Genomic DNA, 15,113 nt, shown 5'->3' on the forward strand with positions numbered 1-15,113 from the left:
TGTGTGTGTGTGTGTGTGTGTGTGTGTGTGTGTGTGTGTGTAATTATACAGGCTCCTTCATCAGCTGCCATCTTAAAAATCCCACCATTTTAAATTTGAACGACTTAAACTATTTCAACAATTTTTTTTTTCAGGGTTTATTTATTTATTTATTTTTAATCAGTCATCAATTTTATACACATCAGTGTATACATGTCAATCCCAATCACCCAATTCAGCACACCAAAACTATTTCAACAATTTATAAAAAGAATTTAGAGACAAATTTGTTTTGAAAGCTGGAAACATTAGAGTCTTACCTTCCACACTATTTTGAAAAATGGCTCCCACCCCGAGCAGTTAAACAGGAATCTGTGTCTAGCCTGCTGAAATCTGTGATCGTATCGTATTTAGCCTTTAATTCCTGGTTTAGGTTATTTCTGTTATGCCCACAGCCTCAAGTTATTCCTATTTTTAACTCCAGAAATACACAAAAAGTCTTGGACATCCTTTTCAAAGCTGTTGGGTGTCAACAGTTTTGTATGTTAGAAGAACTGAAATTAGATTCCATTGAGTGTCTCTCTTTATCCATCCATCTCCTCTCTTTCCTCCCTCATAGATGTTAGATTGGATCTCTAAGGTTTCTTTGGTCACTAACACCCTGATCCTGTTTTTAAGATCCTACGTGTCAGAACCCATAAGTCAAGCTGTATTCTCTAGTTAAGGGATTACATATATACATTTTTATGGAGAGTGAAAGCCTTAGGGAAACCACAATGTGCCTTGCAAATTGAGAAGATAATTCTTTTTCTTCTGTCTATATATAAGTGGGTGGGTGGGTGGGTGGGTGCCTGTGCGTAGAAAGAAAAAGAATATCTTCTCTACAAAATCACAAAATGAATTTAGAGCCATGTTTCTCAAATTTGAATGTGCAAAAGAATCACCTGGGAATCTTGTTTTTATGCAGAGTCTAATTCAGTAGGACCAAGTAGGGCCCCAGGTTTTGTTTCTAATAATCTTCCAGATGATGCTGATGATGTTGGTCCAAGGACAACATACTGATTAGCAAGGATTTAGGGACGATCTAATGGGTGGTTCTCCAAGTGGCATCCCTGGAGCCGCAGAACCACCTGGGAACTTGCTGGAAATGCAAATTTTGGGCCCCACCCAAGACCTATTTAATCAAATTCTGGGGTAGGGCCCAGCAATCTGTTTTAACAAGCCTGCTCCCAGGGTGACTTTCCCCCTCCCTGAAGGTGGAGGCCCACTGATCTCTGCAAGCACCCCCTGCCGATCTACAGAAGAGGAAACCGAAACCATGGAAACTGTTTGACTTACCCAAGGTGCACTGCTCATCAGCAGCAGAACTGAGATTAAATCTCATGTCTCCTGATTTGCTAGCTAATTGCGTCTTTCCCCCAGAAAATAATGTCTTTCCAGCTGTCTGGTTTTAGGGGCTACTTCCCTCCCTAAGTAGCTTGTGGAAGCTTGGACTGAAGGGGGGAACAGCAAGTTATGAAATGGAGAGACTCTGCCTGATATATGACAGTCAGCTCATGCAGGGAATGTGCTAGTCAGGTTTTAAAAAAAAAGAAAAGAAAGATTGAGCTGGGCATCGATTCAATTCCTTCAGCTCCCACAATCTGACAGATTCCAGAGGGGATGAGAGGGAGGGAGGGTTTCTGAGTCAAAGCCAGACCCACAGGAAAGGATGGGCACCGGCCTTGGGCACGAGTTTTCCATCCTCCCATCAGAAGGATGTGTGTCTCCAGGGATCTCAAATCTGGAGACGTGTTTCTTTTCTGAGCTAAAGGAGAAGGCTCCTGGGTGCTGTAGGCTTCTCACGTGGGAGAAATATGCTCAGAGGAACCCTGGAAAGAGTGGGAACTCTGAAGCCTTGAGCAGGTGAACCTCAAGTGCCCAGAAAAGGGGACACCCACCTCCTGGGCCAGTGGAATGTCTCCACCAAGATGTCCTTGGGACATCTCAGAATCAACTTGTTCAAATGGAATTCGTCTTCCACCTTCAAACCTCTCTTCCTTTCTCAGCTGGGGCCACTATCCATCTTTCCAGCAAGCCGCTGGGATGTTTATCCCAGTACCCCCTTGTCCTCCCCACCCCCGCTCCACACACTAACCACTGACAGTGTCAGTTCCTCCGTATGTCTCATCTCTCCTTGGTACCAATCTCAGGCTACCGGCTCAGACTCCCTTCATCCTTTGTGTGTAGCAGCCAAGCCTGGTCCTCAGCTACCAGTCGCTCTTGCTCCACAAGGCTACCAGAGGGTAGCCTAACGCAGAATCTGCCTCTGCCAACGCTCTGCTTTAAACACTGTGTCCTCTCCACCGCCAGCTGCCCTCCAGACCATGCCCAAGGCTCTCCAGGACCCAGTCCTCTGCTCACCTCTCCAGGGCCACCTCCTGTGACACTCCTGTCCCTGCCAGTCCATGCACAGAACAGCCCTGAGCTGTGGTGTAATTGTGACCACTCATTATATTCTGTTATATTCCGGACCTTCCCCGACGCTGTTCTCTCTGCGGATTGCCCTTCCTGGGTCTCTCCACCTGGCAAACTCCTCCCAGAATGGGTTAGGGGGTCCCTCGGTCAAGTTTTACCAGCCTTGCAAGACCACCAAAGAGGTCAGCTTACCATTCCCTAGATCTTCCTCACCCAGCTTCATCGTAATTGCTGTGCATCTCTAAAGCCTCTGTTTCCTCATCTATTATGACGTCTACCTGTGAGGGTTGTGGTGAGGATTAAATGAGACAATGTTTATGAGTCTTACACTCAGCACAGCGACGGACACAGTAAATGCTCAAAAATATGAGCTACTATCGTCACTTACGCCAGAGCACGGCACACCGTGGTCTGACCTTGGTAGCCTGTAACTTCATTTTATTGGCCTTGAGATGTTTTCCTCAGGGCGGGGGGGTGGTATTTCTCTACGCTGTAGTCTGATAGCATGGGGCTCCTCCAGGAACATCTGCCCCAGGAGGGACTCGATTGAAGGCCAGCCTCCCCACTCCACCCCACCCCCGCCCATCACCAGCTACCTCAGCTCAACATCTGGATTCCCAGCAGTGGGTCGAGCCTCAAATAAAGGCATAGAAAGGAGGTTCTCACATACATCTCATGCCAGTGCCTCAGGACTCTGATAACCTCCAATCCTCCCACATTATGAGGCTTACTTCCCACAGCAGGCAGGACTTTGGGCTCATTTTCACAGAGGCGTGTCCAGGAGCGGCAGGTTAAAGGACTGATCCCAGCTATAAAGACTTAACTGCTGATAACCTCCTGTGATCTGGCGCCTTAGGAAGAAAGGAGGAGCTAAGGGCACATTCTCTGAGCCCCTACTGCAGGCAGACCCCGTACTGAACACCTCCACACAAGTGATCTTATTAGACCTTAGTTCTAACCTCCCCAAGAGCGCCAGGGGTGCAGGTGACCCACTCGACAGTTGTCCCATTGCCTGACCCTAGTACGTGATTTTGCTGCTCAGTACAAAGGCCGTTAGAATATTCCTGGCTTGTGATTGATTAGCTATGGGATAATTGAGGCAGAACCCAGGGGAGCTGGAACCCAGAGTACCACTGAGTAACGTCCCCTCCGTTCAACTTTGCAGTGGGGATTTCTGAACCCAAATCAGCAAATCTGTGTGGGAATCGAGCATATAGCAAAGCTTTGGTAAGTAAAATCAACATGGTTAGCTGTATCTGCTGTGCTTTAAACTTCTTGTCCTGTCTGTGCCATGAAGACAAAGTGTCCTTTGTTCCAGGCCTGAGGATTACTAGAAAAGTGTAGCTGAGGGTTCTTTGCTCCTAAAGCCTATCAGCTGGTGGCACACCACTGGCTGCCTCTCTCTTTCTTGCCAGAAATTCAGCTCTTAGGTAAACAGAAGGTATTACCTAGCGGACACCTCAAAACGGGGGGGAAAGAAGCAGTTTGTGTGGCAGGCCCCTGCCAGGTGGAGGTGTCTGACCAATTCGCAGGGGCAGGTACGGGGGTAAAAAGATGCAAGGGTCTCGAGCACTGTGAAAACACAAAACACCATCAACTCAGAGGGAACTGCTGAAGCACCTCCCACCGGGAGCTCTGGGGCAGGGATTGTCCATCTGGGTTGCCCGAGTTGGACCCAGTTGACCAATCCTTTATATTTTCTTCCTGCTCTTTCAGGGCATGCAGGCTGCCCAGGAGGGCATGACCTTGGGCGAGGTGGCCCTCTGTAGCCAAGGACACCTGAAGGAGCTGAGAACCACCTGCTCCCCGCCCTCCCCCAGCTGGGCGGCTTGTCTTTCCCTGAAGGGGGAGCGGGTAGTGCATGTCTGGGTCTAGCTCAGCGTCACCCTGAAAAAATACATCTCCTTCACCATCTTCTGGGCATGAATGTGGGTGTCCCCTGGGTTAGCACAGAAGGGGTGGAGTGGTGGCTGGAGGTGAGGTCAGCTTGGGCGTCCTGGGCTCTGCGGGCATCAGCTCTCAAGATTCATAGATCCTGAGAACTAGAACAGACGGGAGAGAGTGTCTGAGTCACCCGCTCGTCCTTATGGAACAAACTGGACAGAGACGCGAGCGCTTTGCTCCTGGTCTGGGCAGGAAATCTAATCCAATTATTTCATTTAGGTCATCCCTGTACTAGGAAAACCACACAAAGGGCAGGGATGGGACAATCAGGATTCCCCTGTCCCGACCTGGGACCCAGGGGAAACTGAGGAAGGCTGGGCCGTTGCCACAGAGTGAAGGTGGTCAGGCTGTGACAGCTCGAACTGCTGCCCTCAGCTGAGCCCAAGGCTAAGGGGAGAGGGCAGCTCACTGCCTTGGATTACTTGCCCCCAGCCCCCGGGCTGGACTCAGTGCCCTTGGCAGAGAGGTAGCTGCAGCTGGGAGGCCAGAGCGAGGTGGGATGGGTCAGGGTGGTGATGGGGAGGTGGTCACAAAGGAGGGGGCGACAGTAGTGCAGAGGACAGAGCGGCAGCATGACTCACCCTTTCCTCTGGGTCTGAGACGGTGGGGCTGGGGTCCTGCAGCTCATTGGAGGCCCCCATCCCAGGGCAGAGAACAATTCAGAGCTCTAACAGCTAAATCTGATTTGACGCTAACACGCACTGGGGCAAACAGGATGGTGGACAGCCCGGGAAGAAGCATGTTTCTGGGCTGCGGGCATGATGGGGAGGGACAGCTCCCGAGAGGCCACAAGGTGGCACAGTGACTCTGCCCACAACCTTTGGCCCCTGCGGGAGAGAAGGGGCAGTGACTCCTGGTGTCCTCAACCTGGAATTTTCCAGCAATTTCAGGAATGTGGTGATCTTAAGCCTTCCCTGGGGCGTGGGGTGGAGGAGCAAAGCAGAGGTCCACTGACTGAAGGAACTCGGGACCTAGCCCTGCTTAGGCTACCAGTGACTTTTCAATTCGGTACATGTTTCTTGAGCACTCACCACCTCCTTTAAGGAGAGCTGAGGAGGGCCACCAAAGGGTAAGTCCCAGACCCTGTTGTACGCATGCCATTCCTGGGGAGACTGCACCAGCATAAGAAACAAGTAGACAACCGTAAAGAGACAGAATTGGTGGGATGCCAAAACATGTCACATAAGGACTCAGTGCTGTGGGGATGCAGGAGACAGAGAGAAATCAGCTGGGGCACCAGCCTGAGGGGAGGCTTCCTGGAGGAAGTGGTCTTTGAAGGGCAGGCAGAGATGAGGCTTGATCCAGAGAATGAAGGAAAAGCTGGGTGAGGATGCAGCATTGCGTGTGGGCATCAGGAAAGGTAGGACCAGCCCTGCTGGGACACGTGGGGGAAACAGAAGGCAGAGCTGCACAGATAAGGTGGAGTCCTGTTTTGAGGAGACTTAAAGATCAGGGTGCCGAGCTGGCCTCGGTCCACCCTGCAGTGGCGAGACCCTGTGAATCCAGGAGGGGCCCAGGGTGCGTGGCGGGTCTTGTGGGAGAAAAGGAGGTCCTGTCCCAAGGAGGACTGGTCCTGAGGCTGCAGCAGAGAAAAGGGAGAGGGTGACACTGACCTTGCAGAACCTGCAGGATTTGACAGCAAGGTGGACACAGACAGACCACAGGGGTGCAAGGGGGACAGAGCCCTCGCAAGATTGAGTTGCTTGCTTTCAAGTTTCTCTAGGTAGGTGGTTCTCAAAGTGGGGTCCTGGGACTAGAGCCCTTGGGAACTTGTTAGAAATGCAGATTCTCGGGCCTACGCGAGACCTACTGACTCAGAAGCTAGGGTGGGCCCAGCATTGCGTTAACAAGCCCTCCCGGAGTGGTGGGGGAGGCCTGGTGCCCGCGGCTGTATGAGGACCATTGCCCTGGGTTGATGGTAGTTCAGTTTAGCTGATGCCCTTTCCAATGGCTCCAGCCACTGCCGGAGTTGGGGACATGGCGCCATCCTCACACTCCCTTCTCACAACCTAGATGCCTCCGGTGGCCCGGATCTCGGTGAAAGCTCCCACCGTCCTGGAGGCGGCAGCTCCGGGCTCGGAGAACGGAGCCGTTCTGACCAGAGGGTAAGTGCTGTGCCTGCAGCCTGGCTGCCTCGGGGCTCCCCACCCGCTCCCGTCCTGCTCCTGCGGCCAGAGAGTAACAGGTGGCCCGGCCGTCAGACCCTCAAGAAGCTAAAACAGAATCCCTGCCAGCTGTAAATTACCTTTTAATGAGGGCAATAATCCTGGGTTTCTGTCGCGCCACATCAGCTTTTCCCCTAGGATTAAGCTGAAGTGTTTTTGATGGTTTCCACTTCATTAACCCCACTCTTTAGACTAGGAGAAGTCTAAAGAGGGAGGGGTTTTGGTTAATTAGATAAATGTAATCACAGGCCATATGCAAAGCCTCCTGAAGGCATGCTGGTGTCAGAAACGCCTCACGAATTAGATTAAGGGCCCCTGCCCGGGTAAAAAGTACGTGAGCTACAAATGTTTCAAGCCAAATTTATAACCAGCGCGTTACTATTAACTCTGACCCAGAACCAGCAGCTAGAGTAGCAGGAGTGATAAGCCCCCCCAGGAACGCCCTCACTGCCTTCAACATGGCACAAAGAAGATGGCAAGCAAGAGCCTTAAACTCAACTCAGCGCGTACATTTACGCCCCCATCATGATCTTCCAGACTGGAGAGGGCAGAAAAGTGGCTTCAGGGATGATGAAGGGTATGGGTTCTTGACTCAGATCTGCCTGCGTGCCTGGCACTGCTGCTGACTTGCTATGACTTCAGGCAAGTTATTCAGACCTCTGTGTCCTCGCTTCTTTAAAAACAAACCCAAACCAAAAGAATGGGGACGATCATAACCTCTTGAGAGATTATTGTGAGAATAGGATGAGATAATGTGCGAAGAGCTTAGCTCTAACGGTTGCATCATTTTTTAAGAAGCTTACAACCTGGGAATCGGAAAGACACGTGCTTGGGAAGGTGATAGATGCTCACATATGAGGGACCATGCACCACAATATCAACCCAAGGTCTGCACACCTTGAAAGCTGAGGGAGTTAGAGGAGGAACAGACCAGTGTGAAGCCCTTTTAGGTGAAAGAAAGCCATCTGGAATGAATGATAAAAGCCAAGCCACTCCACGTATTGGGACCTAGTTAGAGAAAAGTATCTTTTCGATTGTATTGAGTTTATAGTAGCAAATTGTTCTGAGCGGCAATGGCTGTTGCTGACTGCTGCAGTAACCAGCAAACACGAACCGCGTGCCTCAAGAGACGCGCCCTTTCCATCCGCGCAGCTGCATTGCAAAGGGTTCTTCTAAATGGCCCGTTTCTCTCTAAGCTTAGACGTTCTCATTTCCATTTGTTCCTGGACCCTGGCTATTGAAAAGAAAACAAAGGCCATTCTTTCACTGAAGGAGAGCAGGTGAGAAAAATGAACATTTATTGAGATGGACAATGTGCCGGATGCTTTATGACCTTATTTTCCTCCTCACAAAAGCCCCTTGAGTTAGATGAAATTATCCCCATTTTGCACATGAGGAGACTGAGGCTGGCTGAGGTCAAATCACTTGCCTGAGGTCACACAGTAAGTGGGGAGCAGGATTCAGCCCCAGGGCTCATGGGCTTTCAATAGCTGACGCTTTGTGACATCTGCTCTTTCCAGCAAGATCGTTTGTGCAGAGGTGGAGGGATGGGGGGTTGGGGTGAGGAGGGGCAGAGTTTGGAACAAGGGCAGAACTTGGGATCCATGAGCCAGTGTGCTCAGGGCCACCTCCTTCCCTCTCCCCATGCAAGGACCTCCCTGGGGCAGGGGGATGGGGTGTCATTCCTGCGTGGGCCCCAGCAGTGACCCTCCACCGTGGTCACAGGATGTATGAGCAGAGGACGAGCCAGGGCTCTGGCGCCTCTTCTCGAGGGCAGCAATTAAAAGACAGGCTCAGCACAGTGACCGCCCTCCTCACCCACCTGCGGATTTTCTGCAGATCCAGGCACCTCAAGAAGATGACTGAAGAGTATCCTACCCTCCCTCAGGGAGCAGAAGCCTCCCTACCGCTGACAGGAAGTGCCTCCTGCGGCGTCCCCAGCATCCTCCGGAAAATGTGGACCAGGCACAAGAAGAAGTCTGAATACATGGGAGCTACCAACAGCGCCTTTGAGGCTGACTAAAGGTGACCCTCCCCAGGTGCCCTGCGCTGGCCCGAGTTCACTGCACAAGGGGAGGAAACTTCCAGATCGGAACTGAGCGATGTTCACCTCTGCTACTAGCTGGTCCCCGCACATCACCCTCCAGTACTAACTAATCGCCCTGGCTCAGGAAACGGGAAAGGAACCTCCCTCGAAGGCAAAAGAAAACTGTTCCTTCTTAGAATCGATAAAGCCATTGGTCTGAAAGTGACTTCGGGAGGTCATCAAGTTTATATCCCTATGTTCAAGCAAAATGGCACCAAAATCAAACTTTCCCAACCCATTTTAAAGACCTCCAAGGAAGGAAGCAGGCAATTCCTGAGTCTTCCTTGTGAGTCGTTCTAATTTCCGGTATAAATGTAAGAATTTGATGTTTCAGGCACTTGTAAGCACAATGGTTCTCACTGTTCCTGTCACCATATTTATTTCATCTTGATGAGGTAGGATTTTTAGTGACAAAGTGCTATATATATTTACTTAGTAGTTCTAATATTCATTTGAGGGTATCATCAAGATCAGTTCTGATGATCATTTGGCATGATTGCATGAATTCTCTATTCTTTTACATGTGATTTTTCTATAGGAAAACATGATTTAAATTTTTGAATGCTAATATTTTCTGAAATGACACAGTCTAGTGGAATTAATAATACCTTGCTTGGGTATAATTATTTTAACTTTTGAAAATGCTCCCCCATCCATTACCTCTTATATTCACAAAATTCCTGTTAAAGAAAGCACAATTATTCCCAATCTACAGATGGGGAAGCTAAGGGCCTTAAGAGGTTATGTGACTAGATACCAGATCGTGGAACTAGATACCAGGTCCTCAGCTTCTGTACCAGACTCCTTGCTTTGCCTACTCTAGTAACTGAGTTGAAGATGGTTTTGAGGGGTAGGAATATGTCTCTGGGGGCAATATTTGAAGGCAACGATTTGACAAAGTTAGAACAAGTACATGATATAAATGATATAAACCATTCATATGGTTTCATAATATATCATATTATGCTTTCCTTCTTTTAATGGAAATGTCATCATCAATTCTATCATCAACATCAGTAGCCTCAAAATGATAACATGATAATGATAGTTACCATTTATTAAATGCTTACTATGTGCCAGGTGTGATAGTGAGCACTTTACATACCTTATCCCGATCTTTCTGCCAACTCTGAGTTAGGTGGCCTTCCCCATTTAATAGACATGGCTTTAAAGTAGTTAAATGATTAGTCTGAAGGCACCTAACCCATATGGGTGTCAGGCTCCAATGCCTGTGTTATATCTACTCCTTCACACAAGAATATTCAGAACATAGAGAAGAACCAAGGCCAGTAAATAATTTTCATATCAAATGCTAAACATAATTGATTGGCACAGGCTGCCTAGAGCGCTGTGTGGAGCTAGAGTCTGAGATAAAGGAGTGCAGTGATCAATTGGTAATGCCTGCCTGTGGAGCGGATTAGTGGGATATGCCTCGTATATGTGTCATCTGTGGCCTCAACTCTGCCCCCAGGAGGCTTGTTTTCTAACTCAGAAGCTTAAATTAATCCAACCCACTTAACAAAACCAGCGACTCCATAGTGAAATTCAGTCTAAGACCAGGTTGGAAATTGCCATTTTTTGGTTACAAGGAAGACCTGGGCCACATCACTGGTCTCAGACTCAGCTGTTATTCACATGCTGCTGCTCTGTGACCACATGTTGCTTTTTGATCTCTAAATTACCTGCTTCCACATCTCCAGGTGAAATGTAAGAAGGCATGGGGGATAAGAGGCCTGGGCTTCTGGGCTTTCACCTTGCTGACCTCTGCTCTTCAACCATTGTTTTAGACTCCGAACACCCAGTCTTCCCATCAGAACATGACTTGGAGATTTGGGCATCAAGTGCTCTTTCAATGAAGTTCCCAGTGGACTGTGTAATAGTCTTACAGTGTATGGGTGAAGGGACCCGGAACAAAGGTAGGGAGAACACACGTAGTTTACACTGGACCTATCAGAGTATCCTATGACTATTTATTTTAACTTATTTACTTTATAACTGATGTCCTCTATTTGTATGTGGCAGCTGGAGATCTACGTAGGCTGGAACTTATTTATTTTTCATTTAAAAATTTCATGATGAAGTGTTTGCCTTGTATAGAACATTTTCATTGGCCAGTTCAAATGAAAATAAAGCCTGCTTTGTTTGTGACATTAATAAATCAGCACAAGAGTATGCCTGGGGCTCCTTCATTGAATGAGAGAAGGCTTTCACAAAGGGAAAGAATTATGCATCTGTACCTCATTGCTCCTTTACCTAAATGAAAAGGATTGTGAGAAAGAACCCAGCATGTTCTTTCCATCCTAAGGCAATGTCTGGTTTTGATATTACAGGCCCCGCCCAACAGTCAGCACCGGGGCCACTTCTGTTGCGGTCTGGCCTGGCCTGACCTGTGCTCTCAGGGTTCACCCTCCTCCCTGGGATGCTGCCCTCTGTCCCCACCACAAACCCCAGGGGGCTCAGTGACCATCCCTCTGTGCCCACCTCACAGTCAGCCTGTCTGGAGACTGCCCCCGTGACTCACATCACAGTCACTTGCCGAAGGACGCCAAGGCTGGCTGCAGACGGCTGTCCGGGAATGAAGGAGCCTGGAGTCCTCTTGAGCCAGAGGCAACAGGAGTTCCAAGACATTTAGGGTAATAAAGTCACCTCTGTTAGGACCAAGTCCCAGTCACATATTTCAGTTCTTACTGGATGCTCTCTGTGGCAGGCCTCCACCCCGCCCCTAGATCTGGCAGATGGGCAGTGGGTAGGGAAAGCAGCGACAGCCAGAGCCCGATTTGAAAAGGCATCATGTGACACGTTGTCTCTGACTCTAAGTTGGCAGAGACCTGGGGACATGCAAGGAGAAGCACAGACAAAAAGACAACTCTCCTAAGGATTACAATTCCATTTAGTTTTCAATTTCTTATAAGAATGTCAGCCTCTGTTGAGAGGTTTGTGGTGAAGGCACTGCCACGGTGCAGAGGGACAGAGATCTCAGGGGGCAGTCACTTTGGCTATGGGACAAGACTCATACCTATGAATGTCCTCTGTTGGGAGAGGCATGTGCTGCCCAGGGAGTGGAACTGACCTAAAGAAAAACCTGATGTGTGACTCCATCATTGACAGGGCAGCTGGCTCTGTGCCCCTTGTTGGGTCTGTGGAGAAACAAGTACGGAGGCTCATACCACCTCACCCATAGGCCCTCCTTCCACCCCTCGTGCTCCTGGAAACCTCGTTAAGTCCCAAGCCCGCGGCTGGCCCCTAGGAACACAGGTTGCCATGAGGCTAAACTCCCTTCCCCTGGAGCCAAACATCCAGGGCTTTGCCTGTTGGCCTAAGAGGTGCCTGTGCTTTTCCAGGAAGGACAGGGGGATCTGGATCCAGCCCCCAGTGGGGAGGGCTACTGGAATTCCGGGCAAGTGCTGACCCACGTTTTGGACTCCATCCGCAGAAGAACAAGTTGAATTTCCTACTCTGACCACCTGGGTCCCAGAATTCTTCAGGGAGAAGCTCCACTTAACACCAGCCAGCTTTTGCTCACAGACTCCACGGAGCTCAGGGTTATGGGGGGAAGAGGAGGTGGGGAGGACATCAGGAGTTCATCAGCAGCCCCTGATGAACCAGACACAGCTATTTCTAAAATCAAATGCCACAGCCAGTCCTCCAAGGGATCACATTCTCTGGGCGACCACGTTCAGATACAGGGCAAGAAGCAAAGCAAACAATGGAAATGGTTTCTTTGTTTCACCCAGGACTGGCTCTGGCCACACTAAAACTGCGGTGACAGCAGCTTGTTCTCAGTTTCTCAGTGTCCGCCCACCCCACCCCTGCCATCTTCCCAGTCTGCATAAGCACACACATCATCTTTCTGTCCCTTTCCCCACTTTCCCTCCCCCTGCCCCTTGACCTCTGGTGGGGCCTGAGCCCTCCCGGTGTCCTCTGCCCACCCAGGGCTCCGACCTCCTTTATCCCACAAAGGGCCTCCCATCTTGGGTACCCCATGCTCTGAACTTCTCCAACTGCCAGAAACACTCACTGGCTATGAAAGCTTGAGAAGCTGTTGAACCTCATGGACACTCAGTTTCCACAGCTGTTAAAAAGAAAATGTGGTATCTTCCTCCGAATGTCCTGGAAAAGATGCAACGAAACGTGGGCATGAATATGCAGCCAGTACGCAGCAGTATAGTGGTGCGCGTGGGAAAGTGTGGCCGTGCTCCCATGCTAGCTGGTAAAGGTCAAAGCCCAGAGCTCCCTGAAGCACCACCCACCCAGCCCCGGTTACCCAGGCCCTCCCCGGGACCCTTGCAGACTGCTGTCCCCTGGACCAGCTGCTGGGGGTAATGCCCAGCTCTAGGGTGCAGGGGCTCCAGGGCCCACTCAGCGCCAGGACCAGCGTTGGTTCTCATGGGTTGTTTGCCCAGGCAGCGCCAGTTGTTAAAAAATCTGTGCTTCCCACCTGGAGACAATGTGTTTGAATGTGCCTGTGTTGTAAGTTGAGGCATAGACCACATGATCGTAAGGGGGGCTAAGGTATGGAGGGGGAACCCTTTGAACCGTATCAGTCATTTGTGCCTTAGAGTAGGTGAACGAAGGAAAGGAGAAGAGGGTTTCTTAGGGACCAGGAGGTAAGGTGAAAGGAGGAGGTGAAATGCTGAGGCAGGAAGGGAAGAAAGGGCCTGGAAAGGGGAAGCAAATTCAGGCGACTTTCTCCACTTTGTCTAGAGACCTGCTTCTCACCACCAGTGTTTTAAATTCCTTGGAGCCGAAGTACGATATGCCCGGAAAACTCACGTCCTCCAGGAAGAAGAAAGGAAGTGGCCAGCACAGGCGGTACTGCAGGGGCCCGCTTGCCAGCCTGTGCCCCACGATCACCCAGGGGCTGGGGATGAGCACCAGCCTCGTGGCAGGAAGCCTGACTGTAGGCCCAGTCGCACACTGACTTGCAGTGTGTGTGTGTGTGTGTGTGTGCGCGCACGTGTGCATGTTGTGTGTTGTGTGTGTTTGTACATGTGTTGTGTGTGTCCTGTTGGTCAAGCTGCTTACGTTTCTCTGAGCCTCCACTGCCCTTCCTCTGAGACGCATGGATTCAGTCACCTGCCCAGTGGCCCTCACAGACTGATGAAAGCTCGAAGAGAGCCGGTGCATAGAAGGGCTTTATGAATTATGAATTGCTTTTCCACCATATGGTGTTGTGATAATCCGCTCCATTCAGAAAGAAGCAGAGCTGGGAGTGGGGAGGAGTGACTCAGGAAGCTCAAGGCGGGAGTGAGGGCTGAGGAGCTAGTCAGCGGCCCAGAATAGAACCATTCTCAGAGCCTGGAGCCCGACTCCTGGGCCAGGCCCGTCGTCAGCTGGTGGGCTCCAGGCCGACGGGGCCCCAGGCTACCTGCTCCCCCCACCAACCCACCCTCACACCCCTCCCCAGGTGGCCGCCCGCCCGGCCAGGCCAGGGCAAGCCGGCGGCCCTAGGCTCCCAGGCAGGAAGTGGAAGCAGCGACCCCTCCTTCGACTTCGCCGAGAATCCAAGCGGCCCTCCCGCTCCAGGAGCTGAGCGCTCACTGCCAAATGCCGCCCCGGCCCCTTGCCAACGATCCTCACCATCAAAACTCCCCCGCAGACGAGACCTACAACGCACATGGGCTCAGGAGCTCCCAGGCCCCGACGAGGCACGCTGGCCCCCGTCCCACCTGCCCCAGCCGGGCTCCAGCCCTTCCGTTCCAAGGCAGGCAGCAGACACCGGTCCCCGCAGGGCTCAAGACCGAAGAAGTACGAGGGCTCGGGGTCTGGAAGCAAGCTGGCCCGCCTGGGCGTAACTAGGCGGGGATTTGATGTTTCACAAACAAACAGGGCTCCAAGGCATTCCTGCCGCTTGCTCAGGCCAAGGAAAGCAAGGTAATTACTCAAGGAATAGTGACCTCATCAGGAAAGTAGGCTCCCCAGTCTCTCACTCAAACCCCGTATCCCCAAACAACCCAGGAGACTCCGTTTGTCATGAAAAACCCCAGAGAGGCACTGCCGTGTAGACCAAGCAGGTGGCCAGTTTAGAAGCTGGCTGGAAAGCGGGATGGAGACTTTTCCCTGCTGTCTGGAGAAACCACCCTCCCAGGGGAACGGGTTCCAGCCTCAGGGTCCTGCCCTCTTGCCACACATAAAGAAACCAGAACAAAGCCAAGGCTTTTGTCATCTGGGCTCCCTAGGACCCTGGCGGGGCTCTGGGTGTCAGCGTGCTGCCTCTGCAGCCCCTGGGAGCTGGTGCTCCTGTGAAGCCGCTCAGCCTGGTCCTGTTTCACTTTCCCATCTTCTCCTTTGTTCTTCCTCAGGATGCGGTGAGAGGCAGAGATTGGGGAAGGAAGCAGGAAGTAGGAGAAGGGATGCCTGGCTATTCTGTCTGTCTACTCCCTGCTCCTTCAGCCAGGGGGGAGGAAGGACAGAAAGCCAAGCCTGGCCTTTGAAACTGGATAAACACACTGCTAGGCGCCTAGGGCTGTGTGCCAGGGGCT

At 51.0% G+C, this 15,113-nt stretch overlaps 1 protein-coding gene and 1 long non-coding RNA gene across 3 annotated transcripts in view; one reads left to right on the forward strand and one right to left on the reverse strand.

Annotated features, from left to right (window-relative positions):
- The window catches only part of VXN (vexin), a 25,571-nt gene extending 14,785 nt beyond the window's left edge, over window positions 1-10,786 (forward strand). The window contains exons 4-6 of the mRNA XM_068525319.1: window positions 3,602-3,663; window positions 6,394-6,485; window positions 8,385-10,786. Of these exons, the coding sequence (XP_068381420.1) occupies window positions 3,602-3,663; window positions 6,394-6,485; window positions 8,385-8,568 (338 nt within the window). The 3' untranslated portion in view covers window positions 8,569-10,786. The remainder of the gene's footprint in view (window positions 1-3,601; window positions 3,664-6,393; window positions 6,486-8,384) is intronic.
- Window positions 7,683-14,350, reverse strand: LOC137750933 (uncharacterized). 2 transcript variants are annotated; one of them, XR_011070645.1, is made up of 3 exons: window positions 14,212-14,350; window positions 12,650-12,741; window positions 7,683-7,779 (listed from the first exon to the last, which is right to left on the reverse strand). It is a non-coding gene; the product is annotated as an uncharacterized lncRNA (long non-coding RNA). The 2 variants fall into 2 exon arrangements; XR_011070644.1 differs by lacking the exon at window positions 7,683-7,779 and adding an exon at window positions 11,484-11,768.
- Between the last annotated feature and the right edge of the window lie 763 nt (window positions 14,351-15,113).

This window comes from Eschrichtius robustus, chromosome 17, assembly GCF_028021215.1.
Source record: "Eschrichtius robustus isolate mEscRob2 chromosome 17, mEscRob2.pri, whole genome shotgun sequence".
In the NCBI taxonomy this organism is placed as follows: domain Eukaryota; kingdom Metazoa; phylum Chordata; class Mammalia; order Artiodactyla; family Eschrichtiidae; genus Eschrichtius; species Eschrichtius robustus.